The sequence below is a fragment of the Apostichopus japonicus genome, chromosome 9, assembly GCF_037975245.1.
Source record: "Apostichopus japonicus isolate 1M-3 chromosome 9, ASM3797524v1, whole genome shotgun sequence".
Classification (NCBI taxonomy): domain Eukaryota; kingdom Metazoa; phylum Echinodermata; class Holothuroidea; order Aspidochirotida; family Stichopodidae; genus Apostichopus; species Apostichopus japonicus.
In genome coordinates this window covers 13,664,225-13,686,379 of record NC_092569.1, presented here as the reverse complement: position 1 = coordinate 13,686,379, position 22,155 = coordinate 13,664,225, and the positions used below count along the sequence as shown (strand labels likewise).

Here is a 22,155-nt window from a genome sequence, read left to right as displayed (position 1 = left end):
CATTACATGATTTGCTGATATCACCAATTCATTTGCTGAAATCAGCAAATATTTGCTGACATCCCCAAATAATTGGTGATATCAGCAAATATTTATTGATATCAGCAATTAATTGATAGCCATTTGTTATCACCATTTAATTGCTGATATCAGTGGTAACCAAAAAAAGATGAAGTTAGACCGTCGAGATTGAATGCATAACTTGTCTGTCAAATCTTCAGAATACTCATGTTAAAGAAAACGTTAATCATTCAATAATTTAATGTTCGACGTGAAAGTTAGATCAGGCAACAAACCGAAAGATTTTAATTATCTACCAGTTTGTTTCATAATATCATAACGTTTCAGATCAGCCCATTGGTAGCAGAAATTCTCTAGTCTTTCGTCTTGACGATGGGAGCCGCTAAAAAGATGGAGTTCCCAATAATTGGGTATAAGTACCGACTTAATGAACGCAAGACGCCGTCCGTAGCGTCCAATTGGTGCCATTTTCATTCTTCAAGAATGTTTTCAAAGCAGAGTGGAACGATTGTGTGTGTGCTTTTAAGTCTACATTAAATAACTCAACGGATGTATTCCAACAAACACACAACGAATTGCTTATTATTGCTTATTATTGCGATGCTATCATGAAAAATGATAGGGTGATATTTAACATTAGGTGTAATTGGCTGGAACTAATTTGAGAACTCTCGTCAATTAAGAATGAACGTCATCTGCGAACTAGTTTAACAGAGGCTAAAAATGCGTTCGTTATTTTCGTTCAATATTTATTTTTGCCCAACAATTTCATGTTGGGAAAGCCGGGGACATTTAAGTGGGAGAGGCGGGGTTCCTGCCCCTGCCCATCGCTCGTTACTCCACGTATTTTAGAGTTATATGCACAATGAACCTAATAAATACACATATATGAAGCTGTTCCATTATATTTATTCACATTCACTGAAATTGAAACATAATCAACTTAGGTAATAATTCCAAAAAAATGAATATTCAAGGTGTGTCTGAAGATTAATGTATATATATTGTAATTACAATCTGCGACTCACATTTGAACATTTAATTTCCTCATTAAAGTTTTCTTGAGAGGTTTCAATCCTTGAAGATGATGCCATAATTGAATTGGCTTTTTGTGTCAGATACTTCCATGTGCTTGTTTCGTCCAGTTGATTTGTCTTTCTCATAACGAAAAATATCTCTTCGTTTTACAACTCACGTTTTCTACAATGGTTTCGAGTGAAACCACATGACAGACTATCCGTCATCAACTCAAGAGGATGGTCGAATTTTAATCTCAACATATTGGGGGTTGCAGATAGAATTTAAATGAGAGGAGATCATTTCCCCGTTGCCTCCATTGTATTTTTTATGATATCGCTGGTAATTTCAAAATAGAAAATAGATGCAGCTTACAAGGCCTGGGAAGTGCCATTTCAAGTGATCTGGGAGGCATTTTCGGCCAAAATGTTCTTTTACGCTTCACGTTAATACATAGTGGCGCTACGCCTAGATAGTTTGCCTAAAAGATTCGCCCTTCCCTTGGCAAATTCCTCGCTATGCTCCTTTCTAATTTTTTACCCAATATCACCAAAAGATTATATATATGTTCAAAATATCACGAAGTGCGCTAACAATTTTGGGGATGAGTTGCTATAATCCTGCACCCAAGCGATGTCCCCCCCACCCCCATTTTGAAACAAATCGCCGCCCCTGTGTATGCTAATTAGTACCAACTGGGTGTACTTCCGTTTTCCTAACTGTGCAGCGAGTGAGACTTACCGATTTAGGCCTAACAGTAAAAGGTATGTAAACTTCGATGCCCGTAACTCCTGATGGTAAAATGTCCGCCGAATTATTTTCTATTGCAAGAAGGCAGTTAGAACGTCATTTGACCAGAGATAGTGGACCTAGCCTCATTTTAAAATATGTTATTAATTTCTTTGTTCTGCAAACAAGAACAGGTCTAAGTTGGGATTATCTATACCATGCAAACAGTAGTAGTGGTATACACGATATACTCACTGATTTATAACGGTTTCTGCACGGCTTACGATTGGTTCCACCTCTACGGTTCAAAGGTTATGACAAAACTTTTGCAAACAAAGCTGATTAGATGGAGCTATCATTGTTTGCTTATATCGGAAACCTTTTAGAAATATGATAGCGCCACCGATTTCGATCACGAGAGACCGTCTTTAAGTAAATTTTAAAATAAAAATGGCAATAGGTTATTCACTTTCATCATATTTTCTTGAACTGGCATTATTTTTTCTCAGTTTTTTGGATTAGGCAAAATATTGCTGGAATTCACTACACCGCTACTACCTTTCGCAACGTAGGCTATATAGCTATTACTGATGCATAGGTGGAACGCACTGAATATTATTTTAAATGAAGAATATCATGTTACTTTTAAATTGATTTAAAATATCAGATCAGTATAGACAAATATTTCATACTATATATTAATACCAGCGTGGAAAATATTGACCATACTTGTACCAATATAATACCAAATAAAATTATCACTGAAACTATATCTATATATTCAAACAATACTGAGGCATTTTATTAGAGCCTGAAGAACCAAAGGCTAATTGTTGAAATAGTCAGTAACATAATCAGAAACGATTTTGTTGTATTTTGATAATGGTGGTGAGAAAAGTTCTTAATGAGTGCTTCAGCCGACGATTGCTCCATAGACCCTCTGTCAGTCTCCTCATTAATGGCAGAGAAGATAAATGAGGTGTCGAATACCAACATTCTCTGCTATTGTTTTCCAGGCGTGCAAACAAGCTTACGTAGAGTCAGTTTAACTCAAGATAAGTACATTCTACGTGGATCTCGTATTACAACAGACATGTGTACTTGATAAACTGTATTTCGAATGAATTTTGATATAGAAAACACAACAGTACCAATTATGTAAGTTCATACACTTTCGCCTTTATTCTGACGTTGTTAAGTAATGTTCAATTTTTAACATAAATTGTTATTTCATTTAATCATGTATAGGGGTGTGTGTGTGTGGGAGGGGAGTTCTGGTGTATCAAATATACGAAAAAAGGTGAGTTATGTGACATTTTAGACTACACCGTATGTCAATAGTATAAGGTCTACACGCAATGTTATGCTAATAACTATTTATGAATTTCGGTGTCGATGGTGTGTACGACTAGTGTCTCTGGTTCCCTGTGTACAAACTTTTACAATTTAAATATAAACTCGAAACGTTTTTTGTTTTGTAATACTTTAGTTATTGTATTTTAAGTATTGTTGATGTCTCGTAATTATTTTTATAGCGATGCCTACTCACCAGTAGAGCAATGCATGTTATATTTGTCTTTGCTCCGACTTTTCAAGTTGTCATTCACTTTCAAACAAGAAATTCTTTAGTGAAATGTTTCAATTTTAAGGTTTAATGTTTTCTTATGTTGTTATCCATAAAGTATATTCCAACCAGGCTCCGCTTGGTCAGACTTAATTAACTTCTGAATTATTACGTAAAATGTTTCGTAAAATGCTCAGTTTCACAGTCATATTGTTCATCAAATCAATAGGTTGGTCGAATTTTCATCTCAACAGATTGGACGTTGCAGTAAGCTAGACCATAAGAGTAGATCATTTCCCCGTTGCCTCCATTGTAGACACCGTTGAGGTTTACAGAAGTACACCTTGAGTTGCAGCTGCTGCTGTATTGGAAATAATCGCAATAGCTATAACTCTCACAATAAGAGCACCAATCATTCGAGTGCCACCAGCCACTTCTGTGCTTCTCTGCACAGTTGAAGTTACCACATGCGTCATTGTCTCGGTCATGCGTGCTGAATTGGTTTCCTCTGTTACGATAGAGATCACCACCTGTGAAGGAAAACAGCACGAACCATCAATGGTTAATACTTGGTCATTAAACAATAGCGTAAGTATCCTGATATATTGCAAACTTTTTTGGGACATAAAATATGTTTTACAGTATATTGGGAAGAGGGGGGGGGGGGGTTCACATTAATAGAGATTGAGAATTCATTTTTTATGGGATAATTCCGTGATCATTATATATACTTCTTGTTGCTGATTTATTCTATATTGCTCTTTACTTTAATCAGGCTAACTTTTAAAGGAAATGACGATTTATTTGGATTTAAATTAATGATGTTTAATATAAAATATAGGCTTGTCTACAAGGAAATGATTGTCTAATGATATTAAATATTATGTTTAAATTAGTCAATATTGTGTTTGATTATAAATGAGAACTAAATCCTGGGCTTTCCATTAACTAGCTTTTAGTTATTATTTTCACATTGCAATTTTATCTATGTCTCGGGTCGTCTTTGTCTTCAAACACGGTGTGTGACTCTTCTTGGTATAATTGTTTCGCAGATCTTGTAAAAAAACATTATGCTGTTAGTATGTGTTCACTGGAAACTCTCAATATTTATTGTCTGTTAATGGTTCTGTGAAAATATATGGTCTCTTCCATAATATTTCCTGTTCTTAGACTGATGCTTGCTCATGCAATATATTTTCTTTTTCATCGGTTAGTCAGACTACTGCAATATTTTTTAAATGATACCACCGGTATCCAATTGATACTGTGATACGGTAACTATCTAACACTATACTGTTTCTTTAAAGTAACGGGTCCAGATGGGACGAGAATTTTTTGCAATTGTTCAGATCACTTGCTCAAATCACGTTCGGGACAAAACCTTCTTTGCTCTTCCAATGTTACGACACAAAAACTGGCGAATGTAAGGATGGTTCTTCACGTCAATTGTAACTTATTAAGATGGTTCAATATGCGTGGTATTATTTATTCTTTTTTGTTTTGTGTCTATTTGTTTTCTGTTCTAATTAATGCGTGAATTTTATCATACATACCCAGAAATGGATCATCGACTTTTTACTAATCTCGTATATACAACCGTAGAAACGGTGGTGTGACTTGTGAAAGGGGGTTGGGTGTTACAACAAACCCTCTTTGTAAGGGTTTCTGATCTAGTGTACTTAGAGCATATTTTGGAGTTATTATTTAACATCAAGATGTGTTCAAACCGTGACCAACATTTTCTCATAAAGTTTATTGTGAACACAAACTTGACCTATTATCCAAGGCAAGGCGCAAACATCAAATATGTAACAAACCTGTATTTCCACTGTGATTGCCCAGTTTATTCATTCTGTACTTGTTGCTTTCAGACTCGACTTGAAATTCTGTATACTCAGCATATTTAGCCGATCCACTAGAAGTAGTGATGTCAAAGCGAAGCGTGTAGTTTCTCTGGTTCGTCAAGTAATGAAGCTTTTCATTTCCTAGCCATAAGTTCCTGCTGTCACCAAACCCGTCTTTGTACGCAGCCCAGTTTTGATAAAAACTCGTAGAGCCATCGGTACGACGTTGAAACACCTGAAAACATAGCGAGTAAATATAATAAAAGAAAGCTGATGATGAGAGTCGTGAAGCATGCTAGCAGTAAAACTTAATTTAAGAAACACCGCACGAATATATATTTATAGAATACTCTTTCAGTAAGATAAATGTAGGACGTTTCTTTGTTTTTGTTTTCTTTAGGGGGTGGGGATTTTTCGTGTTGTCACACTTTTCTTCCACTAAAGTATTTTTGATACACTCAATACCTAGTAAGCCTAAAGTGCAACCGAACCGAAAAAAGAAACTTGGACTTGCATTACCGTCACAATAGACTTAATCAACAAATCTCACAGAAACATACTTGAAATATTCATATTATTTTAATCAAGACTTACGGTCCATCCTCCATCGTTTTCCATTTTACAAGATACGTCGAATAGTAAACCAGGCCATCCATTAGGCATGATTTTATAAACGCCATCTTGCCTATGTCCATCGTCATAAACATCCTGACAGTCTCTATACGGCAAGGATACACAAGTTTCACCGTCACCTTCGTATCCCTCATTACAATAACACTGTCGTACTTCATTCTGGACATCACACACAGCATTATTACTACAGCTGTAGTCATCTTCACAGATCAGTCGGTTATTGCTACAGGAACACTTCTGGGTGCAGTCATCGTTAACGTATGTTTTACCATTCTAAAACAGATCAAATGTAAAATTTTAAGTTGGAAGACAAAAAATGTTGTCAGATAAATTTAATTCTATGATCAAATATCCATTAGAAATGTCATCTGACATTTAAATAGAAACACAAACTCACCGATATAACCAAGTTGGCCTCTGTAACGAAACAGCTGCATCTACTCGCACTGATACAGTCACTTCCATTCAGCATTAATCCAGCTTTGCAGGTACAACCCGTGCTACCTAAACAGGTACTGTTACAAGCAGACTCTCCTCTGGGATCTTCACACGTTGCTTCACAAGTGCAGTTTCCATAGATCATGTTCGGAGGACACGTATATATCGAAGAACCTGCATAGAGATAAGAGCAGTTTGGCTTTGAAATGTCGTGATTATTGTGTTTTGTTTCATTTTTCCATGTAGTAACATCCTAATATGAACTTAACGGCGGAAAGCTGATTGCGACTTTAAAGAAAGCATGTAAATTAAATCATAATGCACATTAATGCAAAATTAATGTGATTTCTGCTATTATCACATGATATGAGTAGTGCGCTTGATATGCTACGGGACTTACCTAGAGTCGTGCCTTGTGGTTCGGTAGTGAATGCATTAGTTGGTTCCTCTGATTCTTGCACTGTCTTACCTAAACAAGGATAGGAAAGATGTTTATGAACAATTTAATAATGCAAAATTAATGTGATTTTTTCTATTAACACATACTGTGAGTTGTGCGCTTGATATACTACGGGGCTTACCTAGAGTCGAGCCTTGTGGTTCAGTAGTGACTGCAGTAGTTGGTTCCTCTGATTCTTGCCCTGTCTTACCTAAACAAGGATAGGAAGGATGTTTATGAACATTTGAATAATGCATCATTAATGTGATTTCTTCTATTAAGCATAATGTGAGTTGTGCGCTTGATATGCTACGAGACTTACCTAGAGTCGTGCCTTGTGGTTCAGTAGTGACTGCAGTAGTTGGTTCCTCTGATTCTTGCATTGTCTTAGCTAAACAAGGATAGGAAAGATGTTTATGAACAATTAAATAATGCATCATTAATGTGATTTCTTCTATTAACACATACTGTGAGTTGTGCGCTTGATATACTACGGGGCTTACCTAGAGTCGAGCCTTGTGGTTCAGTAGTGACTGCAGTAGTTGGTTCCTCTGATTCTTGCATTGTCTTAGCTAAACAAGGATAGGAAGGATGTTTATGAACAATTAAATAATGCATCATTAATGTGATTTCTTCTATTAACACATACTGTGAGTTGTGCGCTTGATATACTACGGGGCTTACCTAGAGTCGAGCCTTGTGGTTCAGTAGTGACTGCAGTAGTTGGTTCCTCAGATTCTTGCACTGTTTTACCTAAAAAATGATAGGAAGGATGTTTATGAAAAAAACTTAATAGTGCATAATTAATGTGATTTCTTCTTTTATCACATGATTCTTTATATATAGGCGTGTTTCATTTATAGTTGATCAACTGATGTATTGGTTACTAAAATATTATTTCATTTTACCTTCAGATAACAAATGATGACTTATGATTAACAAATTTAAGCAAAACACAATATTGAGGCATTACTCTAAATATTTGATTGAAACCTTACAGTAGCCGGTTAATCAATGTCGATTTCGTATAAGAGTCAATTAATAAGAGATATTATTGACTGACATTCATGATAATGGTCATATAATCTCATTTGTTAAAACCAGTTATTGGTATAAAATGAGTTAAATGTTAAACAAACATATACGTGAAAAAACCATGAAACCATTTTTGCTTGTTTATGGTATATTCCTGTCATGAAATATAATTCAACCAACACTCCTTCTCCAAATAAACACAGATGCGGAAAATACTACATTCTAACACATTGGTTACCAATTATAGTTTTCAGATAATACATGCTGACTGGTGATTAACAAATTTAAGCAAAACACAATAATGAGGCATTAATTTAAATACTTGATTGAAGCTATGATTATAAAGTAGCTTACTATATTACATTTGTATATAATATATTTTTTTTGTTGAAAAGTTAAAAAAACTTATACGTCAGAATGCAAACAATATTTGTGTATAAACATGAAAAAATTTCAAAGTTAAAGAGGGAAAACATCATGGGAATTTGGGATGCGCTATACCTTACCGATTAGGAAAAAGCCATCTTCAACATGAACTAATAACATAATTCAATGAATGTAAATATCTACTTGCTGCTTTTACTTGACAAATAAAGTCAATAAAATATTACATTTGTAAAGTTTCAAGTCTGCCATGGCTCCCAGTCATCATAAAACATTTTAATATTTATACTCAGATAAACACCCTCACCTGTGAATGGTGTTGCGGTAGTCTTAACACCCCCAAATTTGATGACATCACAATCTCCTTTGTCTCTGGTCCACTTTGTAGCGCCAGTCTCGTCAATTGTTGTTGTATAATAGCAAACCTTTCTTCCTTAGATGGAAAAATTATGACTTCATTTAAGTTCTAACACAGTGTCTATACTTCATCAACGATAGTTTTATTTCTTTGTTACCTATATCTGTTTTCTCGATATATATTTTCCTGAGAAAGTATGCTAGTTGATTATGAAACTTGTTGCTATTTGCATAATTTATGGTGTATTTTTGACCTTATTATATATTTCCATGAGTAACATTCAGTAAATTTATTAAAGCGATATGTTTAGCTTTTCGTGTATGAATGTCAGTGAAAAAGATGTTCTTTCTTTTACATCAAGAAAACTCAGATTTGTTTGAATCAAAGCCTTTTTGAAGAAATTTATTAAAATAATCTGTATTTTATAAACACAAGTAAATTTCATAAATTTTACAGATCTTAGTATGTTCAAATCGCTGTTCAGAACTAAACTTGATGCTTTCACAAAAACAAAAACGGTATAGCTTTGTTATAATTAATAACCTACTGCCAAAAATTAGCGCACCTAGTCACGTTTAGCATATAAGGCACATATTGCGAATACAACACAGGTAACGTGTTATATCACCTGTTGCTAAAACTGTCGATTAGAAATATATTTGTGTCTCTAAAGAAAAAACTTGAAAGGCTTAGCAGATATGATGATGTTTGAAAAGTTATGTTTATGTTTAATGCTTCATTCATGCTGTTTGTGCTTAAAACTGATAATCTTCAGAGCGTCGTTGCCTGAGGTGAACATTTGACGTCAATACCAAACCCCAAAAAGGTTTGAAGAATTTTTTTCTGAAATTCATGTGGACATAATGTAGCGTGATTTATATAACAATTTAACTAACTATGGTCATAATACAGCGACTAAAAAACGACAGAAATGTTACATTTACTCCTTCATTGACGTTAATCTCTTTAGCATTTAAAATTGAAACCTTCATTTTGTTGCAGCATTACTCAAAAACACAAATATTATATATTGAAATCACGTCGATAACAACATGGCATACCATGATAGGATAACTTAATTTTGATTTCCAGTGAACCTATAATAACTTGTAAATGACACATATTTATATTAAGTTTCAAGATAAGTCTATTCGTCCACTACATCATTATAGGTATTGCCATCATACTTTATGTACATATGTTATGACAGATTTATTCATAAAAAATAATGTAACGCATCATCCCGAATTAATCTTTGAAACAGCCTGTTTTGTTCAGAAAAGATGTTGAAACGTTAAGAGATGTAGCTTACCCTCGGTCCATTCGAGCAGTAAATAAATTCCGCAAACCATGGCAGCAATTATTGTGAATGGCTTCATGATTCCTTCCGAGACACCTCAAATCTACGAAGTATATAGTTGGAAAACAGACGATGCGAGCTAAGAATCACATCAACACAGCTGTTCCGATTGTCAAGTGTGAATGTACATTTATGCATACGTGTAACTCTTTAAATATCTATTTAATTCACCATAGCAACTCCAGAACCAATAGGTTACGTTTCAAATATGACCGCCACAGCGATGAATAAACATATTGTTTTATAGTAACTATGGATATATATAAAAACATTGAGTGATACAAATACGCTAATCTTTATTAAAATATAAAACTTACTTATAAATGTTACAAATATAATATCTTATTTTTATCTTGAAAATATTACACAGTAAAATAACAACTGGAAGTTAGCGCCATGCGTTTTGGTACTAGGTTTATAAGTTTTAATCTTCAGATTTCGGCATATTATAGTTATATTGGTAGTCCCACACAAATACAAATGCAGTTTAGTGACAGCGTTGGTTTTTTTTTCGTTTAGCCCTTTGCGTTTATCCTGTTGCTGTTATATATATATATATATATATATATATATATATATAGATATATTTATATATATATATATATATATATATATATTTATATATATATATATATATATATATATATATATATATATATATATATATATATATGTGATATATATGTGTATATTATAGTTATATTGGTAGTCGCATACAAATGCAGTTTAGTGACAGCGTCAGTTGTTTTTTTTTTTCGTTTAGCCCTTTGCGTTTACCCTTTTTCTGTTTTCGCCACCAATAATAAGCGACTGTGGACTATGAATTTATAAAAAAGATTTATATATATTATTTTATTTGGTTCTGACTCCATCAATGCAAATTACACTTATCTAGCGTCATACTTTCATTGTGTTACATTTTGTACTTTTCATTTAACAGCCAAGTATTGCTGACGTAGGTCAATATATTTTCTTTAACAATACTCCTTATTTGTCAGTTATGAGTCATGTCTTATTTCTCTGGTTTACTGTAATAATATATTCGTTTGGAGTTAACATGGATTTTAGTTATAATATATGTATATATATATATATATATATATATATATATATATATATATGTATGTATACATGTATGGATAGATGGATAGATGGGTATATGGATAGATGGAAAGATGGATAGATGGATATATATATCTATCTATATATATATATATATATATCTATATATATATATATATATATATATATATATATATATATACCGAAGTCCGTACCACTCGACCACAGTGATTCTACTGGTGTGTTAATGCGTATAAATTGGTTTTGTATAACTGGGTCATTGAGGGTTATAAAACTGGTGTGTTATTCCTTATTTAAGTACCATATATCTGGCATACCACTTGCTACACATTCATATATATATATATATATATATATATATATATATATATATATATATATATATATATATATATATATATATTTACATATATATCTCTAAATTAGACCGTTGGGCGACATAGCATAAAAAGAGCACTTAGGGCAACATTGGCAATTTAATGTTATTGTTTCACACTGGAAATTTGTAAAGACTCCAGTTTGAGTGCTTTTAAAAGTAATCCTTTTGCAAAATATAAATACCAAGGATTTTAATGAAATAATCAATTAATTGTACACAAACACACTTAGGGCGACAAAGTGCATCTCAGTGAATTTAACTGTGAAACTGCACTTTGGGCGACATCGCATCAAATAGCACTTAGGACGACATTGGCAATTTAGTGTAATTTCATTACATTGGATGATTGTTAGGACTCCAGTATGAGTACCATTTATAATAATCCCTAGCTTTGAAGTATATATATATATATAGCAAGGAATTAAATTAAGTAATGAATTAATTACACATACACATGTAATACAATGCAATTTTGTTAGCTGGACCACTGTAAGGACTCCAGTGTGGGTACTATTGATAGAAATTCCTTTGTAAAACATTATAGCAAGTGCTTCAACTAATTAATTAATAACACATATACATGTTGGCGTATGTGAATTTAGCTCTTTTCACAACACTTGGTCAACATATCATAAAATCAGCACATAGGCGATATTGGCAATTTAATGTTATTCCATCACACTGGACCACTGTTAGAATTCCAGTATGGGTACTATTGAAAGATATCCCTTGTAAAATAAACATAGCAAATAATTTAATTAACTAAGTTATTAATTACACATATATTAGTTGTCTTTTGTGAATTTATCTCTTTTAACAACACTTAGGGCGACATAGAATAAAAACAACACTTAGAGCGACATTGGCAATTTAATGTTATATCTTCACACTGGACCACTGTTAGGACTCCAGTATGGGTACTGTTGAAAGTTATCCCTTTGTAAAATAAATAAAGCAAATAATTTAATTAACTAAGTAAATAATTACACATATATGAGTTGTTCTATGTGAATTTATCTCTTTTAACAACACTTAGGGCGACATAGAATAAAAACAACACTTAGAGCGACATTGGCAATTTAATGTTATATCTTCACACTGGACCACTGTTGGGACTCCAGTATGGGTACTGTTGAAAGTTATCCCTTTGTAAAATAAATATAGCAAATAATTTAATTAACTAAGTAATTTATTACACATTCCATTGAATTGATGCATTTTTCACTAAAAATCAACTGAAGGTTGCAGCCATTTGAGGGAGATATTTGATATACATGACAGTTAAACTACCAAAAACAGGTTTCACCTGGCATATAACGTATATATATAACATATATTCTCCTCACTGCGGCATGCATTTAATTGTCAAGTGGCACTGCAGGAACGAAAAATTAGCAAAATTTCCTAAATTCAGAGTGCCCCTTTAATAGTTGGCATGATTCTAGAAATGACCAACTTTGTTTTGAGTATGAAAGTCTCCTTGAGACCTTTCACCTTCTGCAAAGGTACATGTGTCTATATGAATAGAAGTCTTTGTGTGATTTCTTGAAATAATGAGTGTGGACATGTCCCATCAGTCACAGTTTTTTAACATTTGTTTTAGTCATAAGCCAACAGAATGATTTTAGCTGTTATTGGGGGTCCATCTATCTAGTGCTACTCAGGGCCTAATCTGGCATGAGCAGAGATTCTTCAATTGTGTATAGGGTTATGTGCAAGACAACCTGAAACTTCTGTCCCATCAGTCACAGAATAAGCCTACATGTGTGGTGCAATGCAAAATGGGGAAATCCAGTGCTGAAAGACAGCGAAACAAGAGGGAACGTTTGAAAGCAGAGGGGAAATATGATGCATATAAAAAAAACATAATCAGCGTATCGCAAATAGTGGGCCCACAAGAAGAAGCGGGAGATGTCTTCACAACAAAAACAGAAGCGCCGAGAACGTGTACAAAAACGCAAATCAGAATACAGGTACAGTATATCTCTTCAAATTAATTTGTTAGACCATGTTATTGAAAGCAGCTTGTGTCACTGACATGATGGTGACATGATGAAGTGTTCATTGACCTGTGAGGGTTATCCTGAATCAAGATTGGTATACATGTCAGATCTTTGGATTTTACTGTCCTATCAGTCACAGTAGATGGTTCAGATAGTATAGCCTATATTGGACAGTTTGCAATGCCTAAAAGTATTAGTATAAGAATAGTGTCGTTCCATTCAAACCTGATTTCCTAAAAAGGGATGACATAACAACTATTATCATCTACAGCAGTGGCATGCACAGAGGTTTATGGAGAGGGCTGGATCACTGCATACAGGCCCTGCTGTCCAAAATTTGAGGAATGCAATATTCTTGGATCACAGAACAATAAGGCCGAGTTGAAGGAACTGGTGGGTCTATCAGGGGGGAAAAGAACCTGAAGCACTGTACAAAACACTCCTGGTCGGCAGTATCACCACAGGAGTACCCGTCACACAAGTGAATAAGTTTTCACAGAACCACTAGGCTGTAACTTAAATGATGTAAGGTCCAATCCAATCATTGGTAAGGCCAGGTGGATCCTTTTCATAGTATATGTATGCCCCTTTGCCTATTAGTTTTGGCTCTTTCCTCATGGGATATTGACCACTTTAGTATTTTGGGGGGAAATGGAGAACATGGCTCAAAATAATTGTATTAGACTTTCACTATATGATTGGCAGATTGGATCCTAATCCACAGTTGAAAGTATTTCGGTACTTTTGCTGCCCAGGGTTAAGCTCAGCATTTTGTCGAAAGCTCATGTGACTTAAATGACTTCATCAATGTTGTATAATTAGTATCCTGTTCATTATCAATGTTTGCATGTTTCAAGGCTCGGCTCGTTCTGTTGTTGTTAGTAAATAAAATGCAAGTTTCAAATGCATATGGAGTGTGTTTCATTTTTCCAGTTGTCAGTACAAGTGGGATGACATGAGTCCCATACATGGGCAACATACCTCACCAAATATGGGCCCAAACAGCTTTCCCAGTGAGGCCCCAACAGATCACACACACATGACTCAGTCATATGGGGCTATATGAGACAGCAAGTGTGGAATGGAACAGGTTTTCCCATGGGCCTGTGTCAGTTCTACATATGCCAGTTGCTTCTATGGGATGCTCATATGGCAAACCAATGTGGGACCCACACCCCCATTGGCCAACTCGAGTGGGCCCTACCTGTGATGACTATGGGTGGCTAGAGCCTAGATGACCCAAGTTTAATGCTAGTTGGCACTATATGTGGATGCAAACTGAAGTTAGTGCAAAACAAAATTTGCTATAATTTTGGAGGAGATAGCGTCCCATCAGTCACAGAGCTTCTGTCCCATCAGTCACAAGGGAAATGCCACTGTGTGAAATAGTTAATGCCAATATTCTCTCAATGCCTTCACTCAAGATGTTTTCACTGAAAAAGATTATAAAAAGAGGGAGCACCAACCTAAAAATTACTGAGTTTATAGATACATTCATTATCTATTACTATTGTTAAAACATTATGTTGCAAAGGTCCCTTTGTAAGAAAAGTAATCTGTGACATTTGGGTGCATGCCCAAAGAAATTTCAATGATAAAAAATGTTGAAATTCATATCGAAAATATTTCCAGGTATGTTCTTTATAAAGGGGTGTGGCTGGGAAAGCAATTTTAAAGTCACCTAAAAGCTAACCTAGATCAGCTTTCATGGTAACCACATCAAAGTAAATACAATGTGTCAGGTATGGCCCCATGAGCAACAAATGGCCATCGCCAGTAATTATTGGTGGTGGGATAGCTTTGCCAGCCTCACGGATGACCTAGGTCAGCTCATGAGGTAACCACTTGAAATCTACTGGAAAATGATGGTTAGGACTTCAGATACAAAGGATGGGCATTTCCAGTCATTTTTATTGGTGGGTACCCCTGCCAGTAGACCACCAAAATGCCCATCCCCTCATTGACCTAGGTGAGCTCATGAAGTAACCAGTTGAAAACTACTGGAAAATGATTAGCAGGACTCTATATGTGAGGGATGGGCAATTCCAGTAATTTATATTAGTGGGGTACCCCTGCAAGTAGACCCCCAAATTGCCAATCCCCCTCATTGACCTAGGTGAACTCATGATGTAACCAGTTGAAACGTACTGGGAGTGATAGGTATCACTTCATATGTAAGGTTTGGGCAATTCCAGAAATTTCTATTAGTGGTTTATTCGTGCCAGTAGACCACCAAAAAGCCCATCCCCTCATTGACCTAGGTCAGCTCATGAAGTATCCAGTTAAAAACTACCGAAAAATAATTAGCAGGACTCTATATGTAAGGGATGGGCAATTCCAGTAATTTATATTAGTGGGGTACCCCTGCAAGTAGACCCCCAAATTGCCAATCCCCCTCATTGACCTAGGTGAACTCATGATGAAACCAGTTGAAACGTACTGGGAGTGATAGGTATCACTTCATATGTAAGGTTTGGGCAATTCCAGAAATTTCTATTAGTGGTTTATTCGTGCCAGTAGACCCCCAAAAAGCCCATCCCCTCATTGACCTAGGTCAGCTCATGAAGTATCCAGTTAAAAACTACCGAAAAATAATTAGCAGGACTCTATATGTAAGGGATGGGCAATTCCAGTAATTTATATTAGTGGGGTACCCCTGCCAATAGACCCCAAAAAAGCCCCCAAACTGTGCTTTTGATTAGAAAACTGCTGAATTTGAGATCCAGATTTCTTCAAGAAGAAAACGTCGAAATGGGGATAATTTTCACATGGTTAGAAAGAGAACAATCAGAACTATGAGAACAATGTATCAAATCTTCCACCAGACAATTCCTAGAAAATGTCGGAAGCTACATAGTTCATGGAGACTTTATATTATTCCAAATAGAGAAAAAAGAATGAAAAAAAAAGTAAAATGAAAAAGAGAACAATGAATCTACGTACTTTTCATGGAGCTTTTTTTAAAGAGAGAAGCGATAAGCGTCCTCACATAGCTGTTCTAATACTAATTTTCCACCTCATCTACCAGGCATTCATTGGATAATAATTTGTCAATAACACTGTTCATGAGTATACTATTGAAGTGGTCGAATTTCCATGGTTGTACCGCTCACACCGCAATCGTTCCCAGCATGACCCCACCAGAAGATGCTCCTGTTACCGTTTTCATTGTAACGTCCGTTGAGATTGGAGTAACTGCAAAGGCCGTAGTGTCCATGTATGTGCCAACTCGCGCATGAAGGTTGTTCATAGCCATCCTTATAGCCGTACCACCAGCCACCTTGGTGTCTCTGTGAACAATGTATGCCATCCCGGCCATCGTTGTCTCTGTCGCGGGTACTGAAAAGTTTCCCAGAGTTCCAATTCATGGCATCATAACCTGAAAGGGATAAAATAAAAGACAACAATCCCAAAAGCCGAAAGAAGGCGGCAAAACCTTTATAACAGATGTTTCATCAATTGATTTACTGCAGTATAAAATAGTTCTATCAGAGATGAATGTCTATACCCGACAGGTATGAATGTTTTCGGAGAAGAGGAAATAAGGGTCTGAAAGTATATCTTTATACCCAATGTGTTTGGGAAGTCTTTATATCGAGCGCGCAAAATTCCATTGACTGAGGGGGTGTAACTTACATGGAAAATAAATTTCGCAATGCTGGAAGAAATCCACATCTAAAATATCATTTTCCTATATAGCACTAGATACGAGTGATGAATCTCATCATCATTAAATCAAAGTGTCTGGTGACATTTGCATCACTAGAAGGTACGTACCAGAATTTCCTGTGTAAGTTCCCAGAGATAATGTATAGTTGTCCCTCTCGTCACCGATGCTGAATGTGCTATAAAGGGCGAAGGTCCGAGAACCTGAGACTATGTTCACTTTAAGCTGGTAGACTTTTTGATTTGTAAGGATGTGTATTTTATCGTTACCAAGCCAGTGATTGGCACTTAGATTTCCAAAACCTTTTTTGTAAGCATTCCAACCGCGATAGAAATCCGTTAAGTTCGAGCTCCTTCGTTGAATAACCTACAAAAACCAAGAAGAATGCAAAGTGTGAAATCATTTAGTCACACTGAAATGCTACAGTTAGAACACTGACACCGCGCGAAGAGGGTGTTGATGATGATGGTGGTGATGTTGATGATGATGATGATGATGATGATGATGATGATGATGATGATGATGATGATGATGATGATGGTGGTGGTGGTGTTGATGATGATGATGATGATGAAGATGAAGATGATGATGATGAAGATGAAGACGACGAAGATGATGATGAAGATGATGGTGGTGCTGATGGTTATGGTGGTAAGATGATGGTTATGGTGGTAAGATGATGATGATGATGATGATGATGATGATGATGAGGGTGAGGATGATGATGATGAGGATGATGAGGATGATGAGGATGATGAGGATGATGAGGATGATGAGGATGATGATGATGATGATGATGATGATGATGATGATGATGATGATGATGATGATGATGATGATGATGATGATGATGATGATGATGATGATGATGATGATGATGATGATGAGGATGATGATGAGGATGATGAGGATGATGAGGATGATGAGGATGATGAGGATGATGATGATGATGATGATGATGATGATGATGATGATGATGATGATGATGATGATGATGATGATGATGATGATGATGATGATGATGATGATGATGATGATGATGATGATGATGATGATGATGATGATGATGATGAGGATGAGGATGAGGATGATGATGAGGATGATGAGGATGATGATGATGAGGAGGATGAGGATGATGATGATGATGACGATGAGGAGGAGGAGGAGGAGGAGGAGGATGAGGAGGAGGAGGAGGAGGAGGAGGAGGAGGAGGAGGAGGAGGAGGAGGAGGAGGAGGAGGAGGAGGAGGAGGAGGAGGAGGAGGAGGAGGAGGAGGGTGAGGGTGAGGGTGAGGTGGAGGGTGAGGGTGATGATCATGATCATGATCATGATCATCATGATGACCATGATCATTTTGATGATCATGATGATCATGATGATGATCATGATGATCATGATGATCATGAAGGTGAGGATAACCATGTATAGCGATCCTGACAATGAATGTTCTTAAATTGAAAGAAAACAAATATAACGAAATACCGTCCATCCTCCACCGCCTGTTGTCATGTCGCAATACACATGAAAGCCGGTTTCCTCCCAGTCTGTGGGATATATCGGATACACCCCGTCAGCCCGCATCCCATCCATATAATACTCATAACAATCCTTCCGATGTGTGGTAACGATACGCATGCAGCTTTGTCCATCTCCAGCGAACCCTTCGTTACAAACACAACTACCGATACCCGATCTAACTTCACAAGTTGCCTGCTCATTACATCGGTACTCCTTATGAATGAGACCATTGTCGGTACAGGTTACTCGAGAGGTACAGCTAGGGTTGAGGAACGTTTCCCTCTCCTGTAAGAAAATGATTTTTGTGTGTAAAGTTTGAAGACTTTTATCCAAATAATGGAAAAGATACATACTTAACGTGCTGTTATTCAGTACATATAGATTGTAACAAACATTGAATAAAGCCGTTGTCGTCTCATTAAAAATACACCTATACTGTCTTCTCAATAAACCCTAAGTTCATTTGTATACCAAATAAAGGACTGCAGGATGCTATAATATTGTTAAAAGCAGCGGAAGTGCTAATAGGATGCCGTTTTTTATTTCGGGCATTAGTTTATTACACAACGTTAGCCTGCTTGAGTGACTTACACTGAGTGCAAATCCAACATCTTCGAGATAACATCGACATTGGTTCAGAGGTATACAGTCTTCTCCAGGCTGGGTAATGCTAGAACTGTCAGGGCAGATGCATTTCTCTGGTTCAATGGTAGTTGAATTAGCACATGTTTGTGAGACGGAGCAATTTCTCTTGCAAGTACTTCTCCCATCACTCCTATCGTATGGGCACCGTTCAATATGCGAGTCTAGATTCAAACAAAACAAGCAATTTTAGGTGAGATCAAGGTCTTTTTTAATATTGTGTGAACAGGAAGTGGGAGGGGGCGGATCGAGCTCCTGCAGGTAAGCAAAGTAGATACATACTACGGGACTTACCTAGAGTCGTGCCTTGTGGTTCAGAAGTGACTGCAGTAGTTGGCTCCTCTGATTCTTGCACTGTCTTACCTAAACAAGGATAGGAAGGATGTTTATGAACAATTGAATATTGCATCATTAATGTGATTTCTTCTATTAACACATAATGTGAGTTGTGCGATTGATATACTACGGGGCTTACCTAGAGTCGTGCCTTGTGGTTCAGTAGTGACTGCAGTAGTTGGTTCCTCTGATTCTTGCACTGTCTTACCTAAACAAGGATAGGAAGGATGTTTATGAACAATTGAATATTGCATCATTATTGTGATAATTTCTATTAACACATAATGTGAGTTGTGCGCTTGATATACTACGGGGCTTACCTAGAGTCGTGCCTTGTGGTTCAGTAGTGACTGCATTAGTTGGATCCTCAGATTCTTGCACTGTCTTATCTAAAGAAAAAGGGATATAATGTTAATGAAAAACTTGCATCATTAATGTGATTTCTTCTATTAACACATAATGTGAGTTGTGCGCTTGATGTACCACGGGGCTTACCTACTGTCGTGCCTTGTGGTTCAGAAGTGACTTCAGTAGTTGGTTCCTCTGATTCTTGCACTGTCTTACCTAAACAAGGATAGGAAGGATGTTTATGAACAAGTAAATAATGCATTATTAATGTGATTTCTTCTATTACACATAATGTGAGTTGTGCGATTGATATACTACGGTAGTCAGGTGGCTTAGCAACAATTTTCAGGCTTAACGTTACCGGCCGGACAAAAGTACCAAATTTGGCATGGAGTTTCTTTTCGACCTATCTATCGATTTTATCCGTGGAACCCACTTTATCGGTTCCGATTTTTCAAGATGGCGGCCAAAATCCAAGATGGCCGCCAGAAAAAAAGGAAATGTCATATATCTGGCTGTAAAAATCGGAGATGAACAAATGAGGGGTCAATTCAGGTATTTCCGGGGTCACTGAAACAGATGATGATCATGGCATGTTGCTTGAGTAACCCACTTCCAAGATGGCGGCCAAAATCAAAGATGGCCGCCAGAAAAAAGGGAAATGTCATATATCTGGCTGTAAAAATCGGAGATGAACAAATGAGGGGTCAATTCAGGTGTTTCCGAGCTCACTGAAACAGATGATGGTCATGGTATGTTGCTTGGGCCACCCACTTCCAAGATGGCGGCCAGAATCCAAGATGGTCTCCTGGAAAAAAGGAAATTTCATATATTCAATCCCCAGACCCCCTGTGCCCTTTTCTGATCGGGACCATCAAACCTTCCGTCCTCAAACGTGTAAATGAAACCGGGCTAGCACCCTGACTATATGTTATGGCTAGTATTCTAATTGTGTCACTTTGGTTCAGGAAGCCACTTAGGACTTATTGGGGAACTCTGAGGTGTGATCGACCGTGTGGATAGACACTGACGCAAAGCTCGTTATTATATGGGAGTTACGAGTGTCATGTAAGACTGATTACATTGAGTCAACTATATAATAGGGTAACTTGAGGGAAAACAGACCAGATGTGATTACCGACTCATTGAGAGATTTTGTACGATTGTGCACCCTTCATAAACACAACGTCAATTGTGCGAACAACACACGCTAAGTCAGGTCACTAGTCATCTGAGGTATTTAGGTCGTTCTTTTCGAACCTGTACTCCAGGGCTGCTATAAGCGAGGATCTCCAGGAAGACTTGTTGTCTGGTATAGACAAGGCCCCCCCCCCCCCCTCATAGTAAAACGATAGCTTGGGTTCGAATCTCTTCGTTGGTGAGCTCTGGACAGCGGTAGCAGCTATGAAGAAGGGAAAGTCCCCGGTCCCGATGGCCTCCCTGCTGAGTTCTATAGGACCTTCTGGGAGGTTCTCGGTGGGGACTTTAGAGACGTGTTCGCTACCGCTTTCCAGTTGAATTATATGAGCCAAACAAAGAGGGCTGGAAATATTGTTCTCCTCCCAAAGTGGGAGACCCTTTGGACCCTAATAGGCGTACAATAACGCTGTTAAATCTGGACTACAAAATCCTGGCCAAAGCATTAGGAAATCGCTTAGCGGATGTAATGCCGGATATTGTAGGTCCTCTCCAAACTTGCGCTGTGCGAGTCCTTCGGATTGAACTCAGTGTTTATTCGTTGGGTCTCGTTACTATATAAGGACGTCACGAGCATGGTCACTGTTAACGGATTTACTTCTGGTCCCTTCCCGGTTCGAAGGGGAGTCCGTCAGGGTTGTCCCCTCTCCCCGTTGTTGTATGTTCTCTTCAGCGAAACGCTCAGTACCTCGCTGGACAGATGCTTGGGGTTTCGACCTTTCAATGTACCGGGTGGGGCTAGAGTTAAATGCGTGCAATATGCCAATGACGTCACTTGTATTGTCTCGGACCTCGTCTCCTTCAAGCCTTTATCGAAGGTTTTGGCCACCTTCCAAGAGGCTACTGGTGCCAGACTTAACAAGTCCAAGACCAAAGGGCTGCATTCAGGAGGTTGGCGTGGCCAATCCCTCCCGTTCGATGCTACTTGGTCAGATGTCATGATCAGGGTAATCGGCATCTGGCTAGGTTATGGTGCCCCGGAGGCCACCACTTGGGCCGAGAAGGCTGATCAGGTGGAGGCAAGGCTCGACACATTCAATCGGAGGTGACTCTCCCTCCCTGGGAAGGTTACAGTTGTCAATCGTTTTATTGTTCCTCTCCTTTGGTATCCTGGTGATGGCTGCACCAGATTCTGCCTTGGTGCGATTGGAGAGGATCAT

The 22,155-nt window shown here is 37.1% G+C and overlaps 2 protein-coding genes across 4 annotated transcripts; both read right to left on the bottom strand.

The window, feature by feature from the left end:
• Positions 1-2,446: 2,446 nt before the first annotated feature.
• LOC139974170 (techylectin-5A-like) lies at positions 2,447-10,273 on the bottom strand. Of its 3 annotated transcripts, XM_071981132.1 has the most exons (11): positions 9,775-10,273; positions 8,412-8,537; positions 7,370-7,438; positions 7,189-7,257; positions 7,008-7,076; positions 6,828-6,896; positions 6,647-6,715; positions 6,206-6,420; positions 5,770-6,081; positions 5,149-5,410; positions 2,447-3,861 (listed from the first exon to the last, which is right to left on the bottom strand). In XM_071981132.1, the coding sequence occupies exons 1-11, from the start codon at positions 9,839-9,841 to the stop codon at positions 3,554-3,556; spliced, it is 1,635 nt and encodes a 544-aa protein (XP_071837233.1). In that variant the 5' UTR covers positions 9,842-10,273; the 3' UTR covers positions 2,447-3,553. The 3 variants fall into 3 exon arrangements, with proteins under 3 accessions (XP_071837233.1, XP_071837234.1, XP_071837235.1); XM_071981133.1 differs by lacking the exons at positions 6,828-6,896; positions 7,008-7,076; positions 7,189-7,257 and having other exon boundaries at positions 9,775-10,263; XM_071981134.1 differs by lacking the exons at positions 6,828-6,896; positions 7,008-7,076; positions 7,189-7,257; positions 7,370-7,438 and having other exon boundaries at positions 9,775-10,258.
• A 5,745-nt stretch (positions 10,274-16,018) lies between these two features.
• LOC139973883 (techylectin-5A-like) lies at positions 16,019-22,155 on the bottom strand. Its single transcript, XM_071980768.1, has 8 exons — positions 22,122-22,155; positions 19,946-20,014; positions 19,771-19,839; positions 19,409-19,477; positions 19,064-19,278; positions 18,437-18,757; positions 17,065-17,320; positions 16,019-16,666 (listed from the first exon to the last, which is right to left on the bottom strand). The coding sequence occupies exons 1-8, from the start codon at positions 22,153-22,155 to the stop codon at positions 16,362-16,364; spliced, it is 1,338 nt and encodes a 445-aa protein (XP_071836869.1). The 3' UTR covers positions 16,019-16,361.

Coding starts and splice junctions, on each gene's coding strand:
- LOC139974170 (XM_071981132.1), bottom strand. CDS start 9,841: ATGAAGCCATTCACAATAATTGCTGCCATGGTTTGCGGAATTTATTTA. Junction 6,897..7,007: donor ACCACAAGGCACGACTCTAG/GTAAGTCTCGTA, acceptor ATCCTTGTTTAG/GTAAGACAGGGCAAGAATCA. Junction 6,716..6,827: donor ACCACAAGGCTCGACTCTAG/GTAAGCCCCGTA, acceptor ATCCTTGTTTAG/GTAAGACAGTGCAAGAATCA.
- LOC139973883 (XM_071980768.1), bottom strand. CDS start 22,155: ATGATCCTCTCCAATCGCACCAAGGCAGAATCTG. Junction 19,478..19,770: donor ACCACAAGGCACGACTCTAG/GTAAGCCCCGTA, acceptor ATCCTTGTTTAG/GTAAGACAGTGCAAGAATCA. Junction 19,279..19,408: donor ACCACAAGGCACGACTCTAG/GTAAGTCCCGTA, acceptor GTTTGAATCTAG/ACTCGCATATTGAACGGTGC.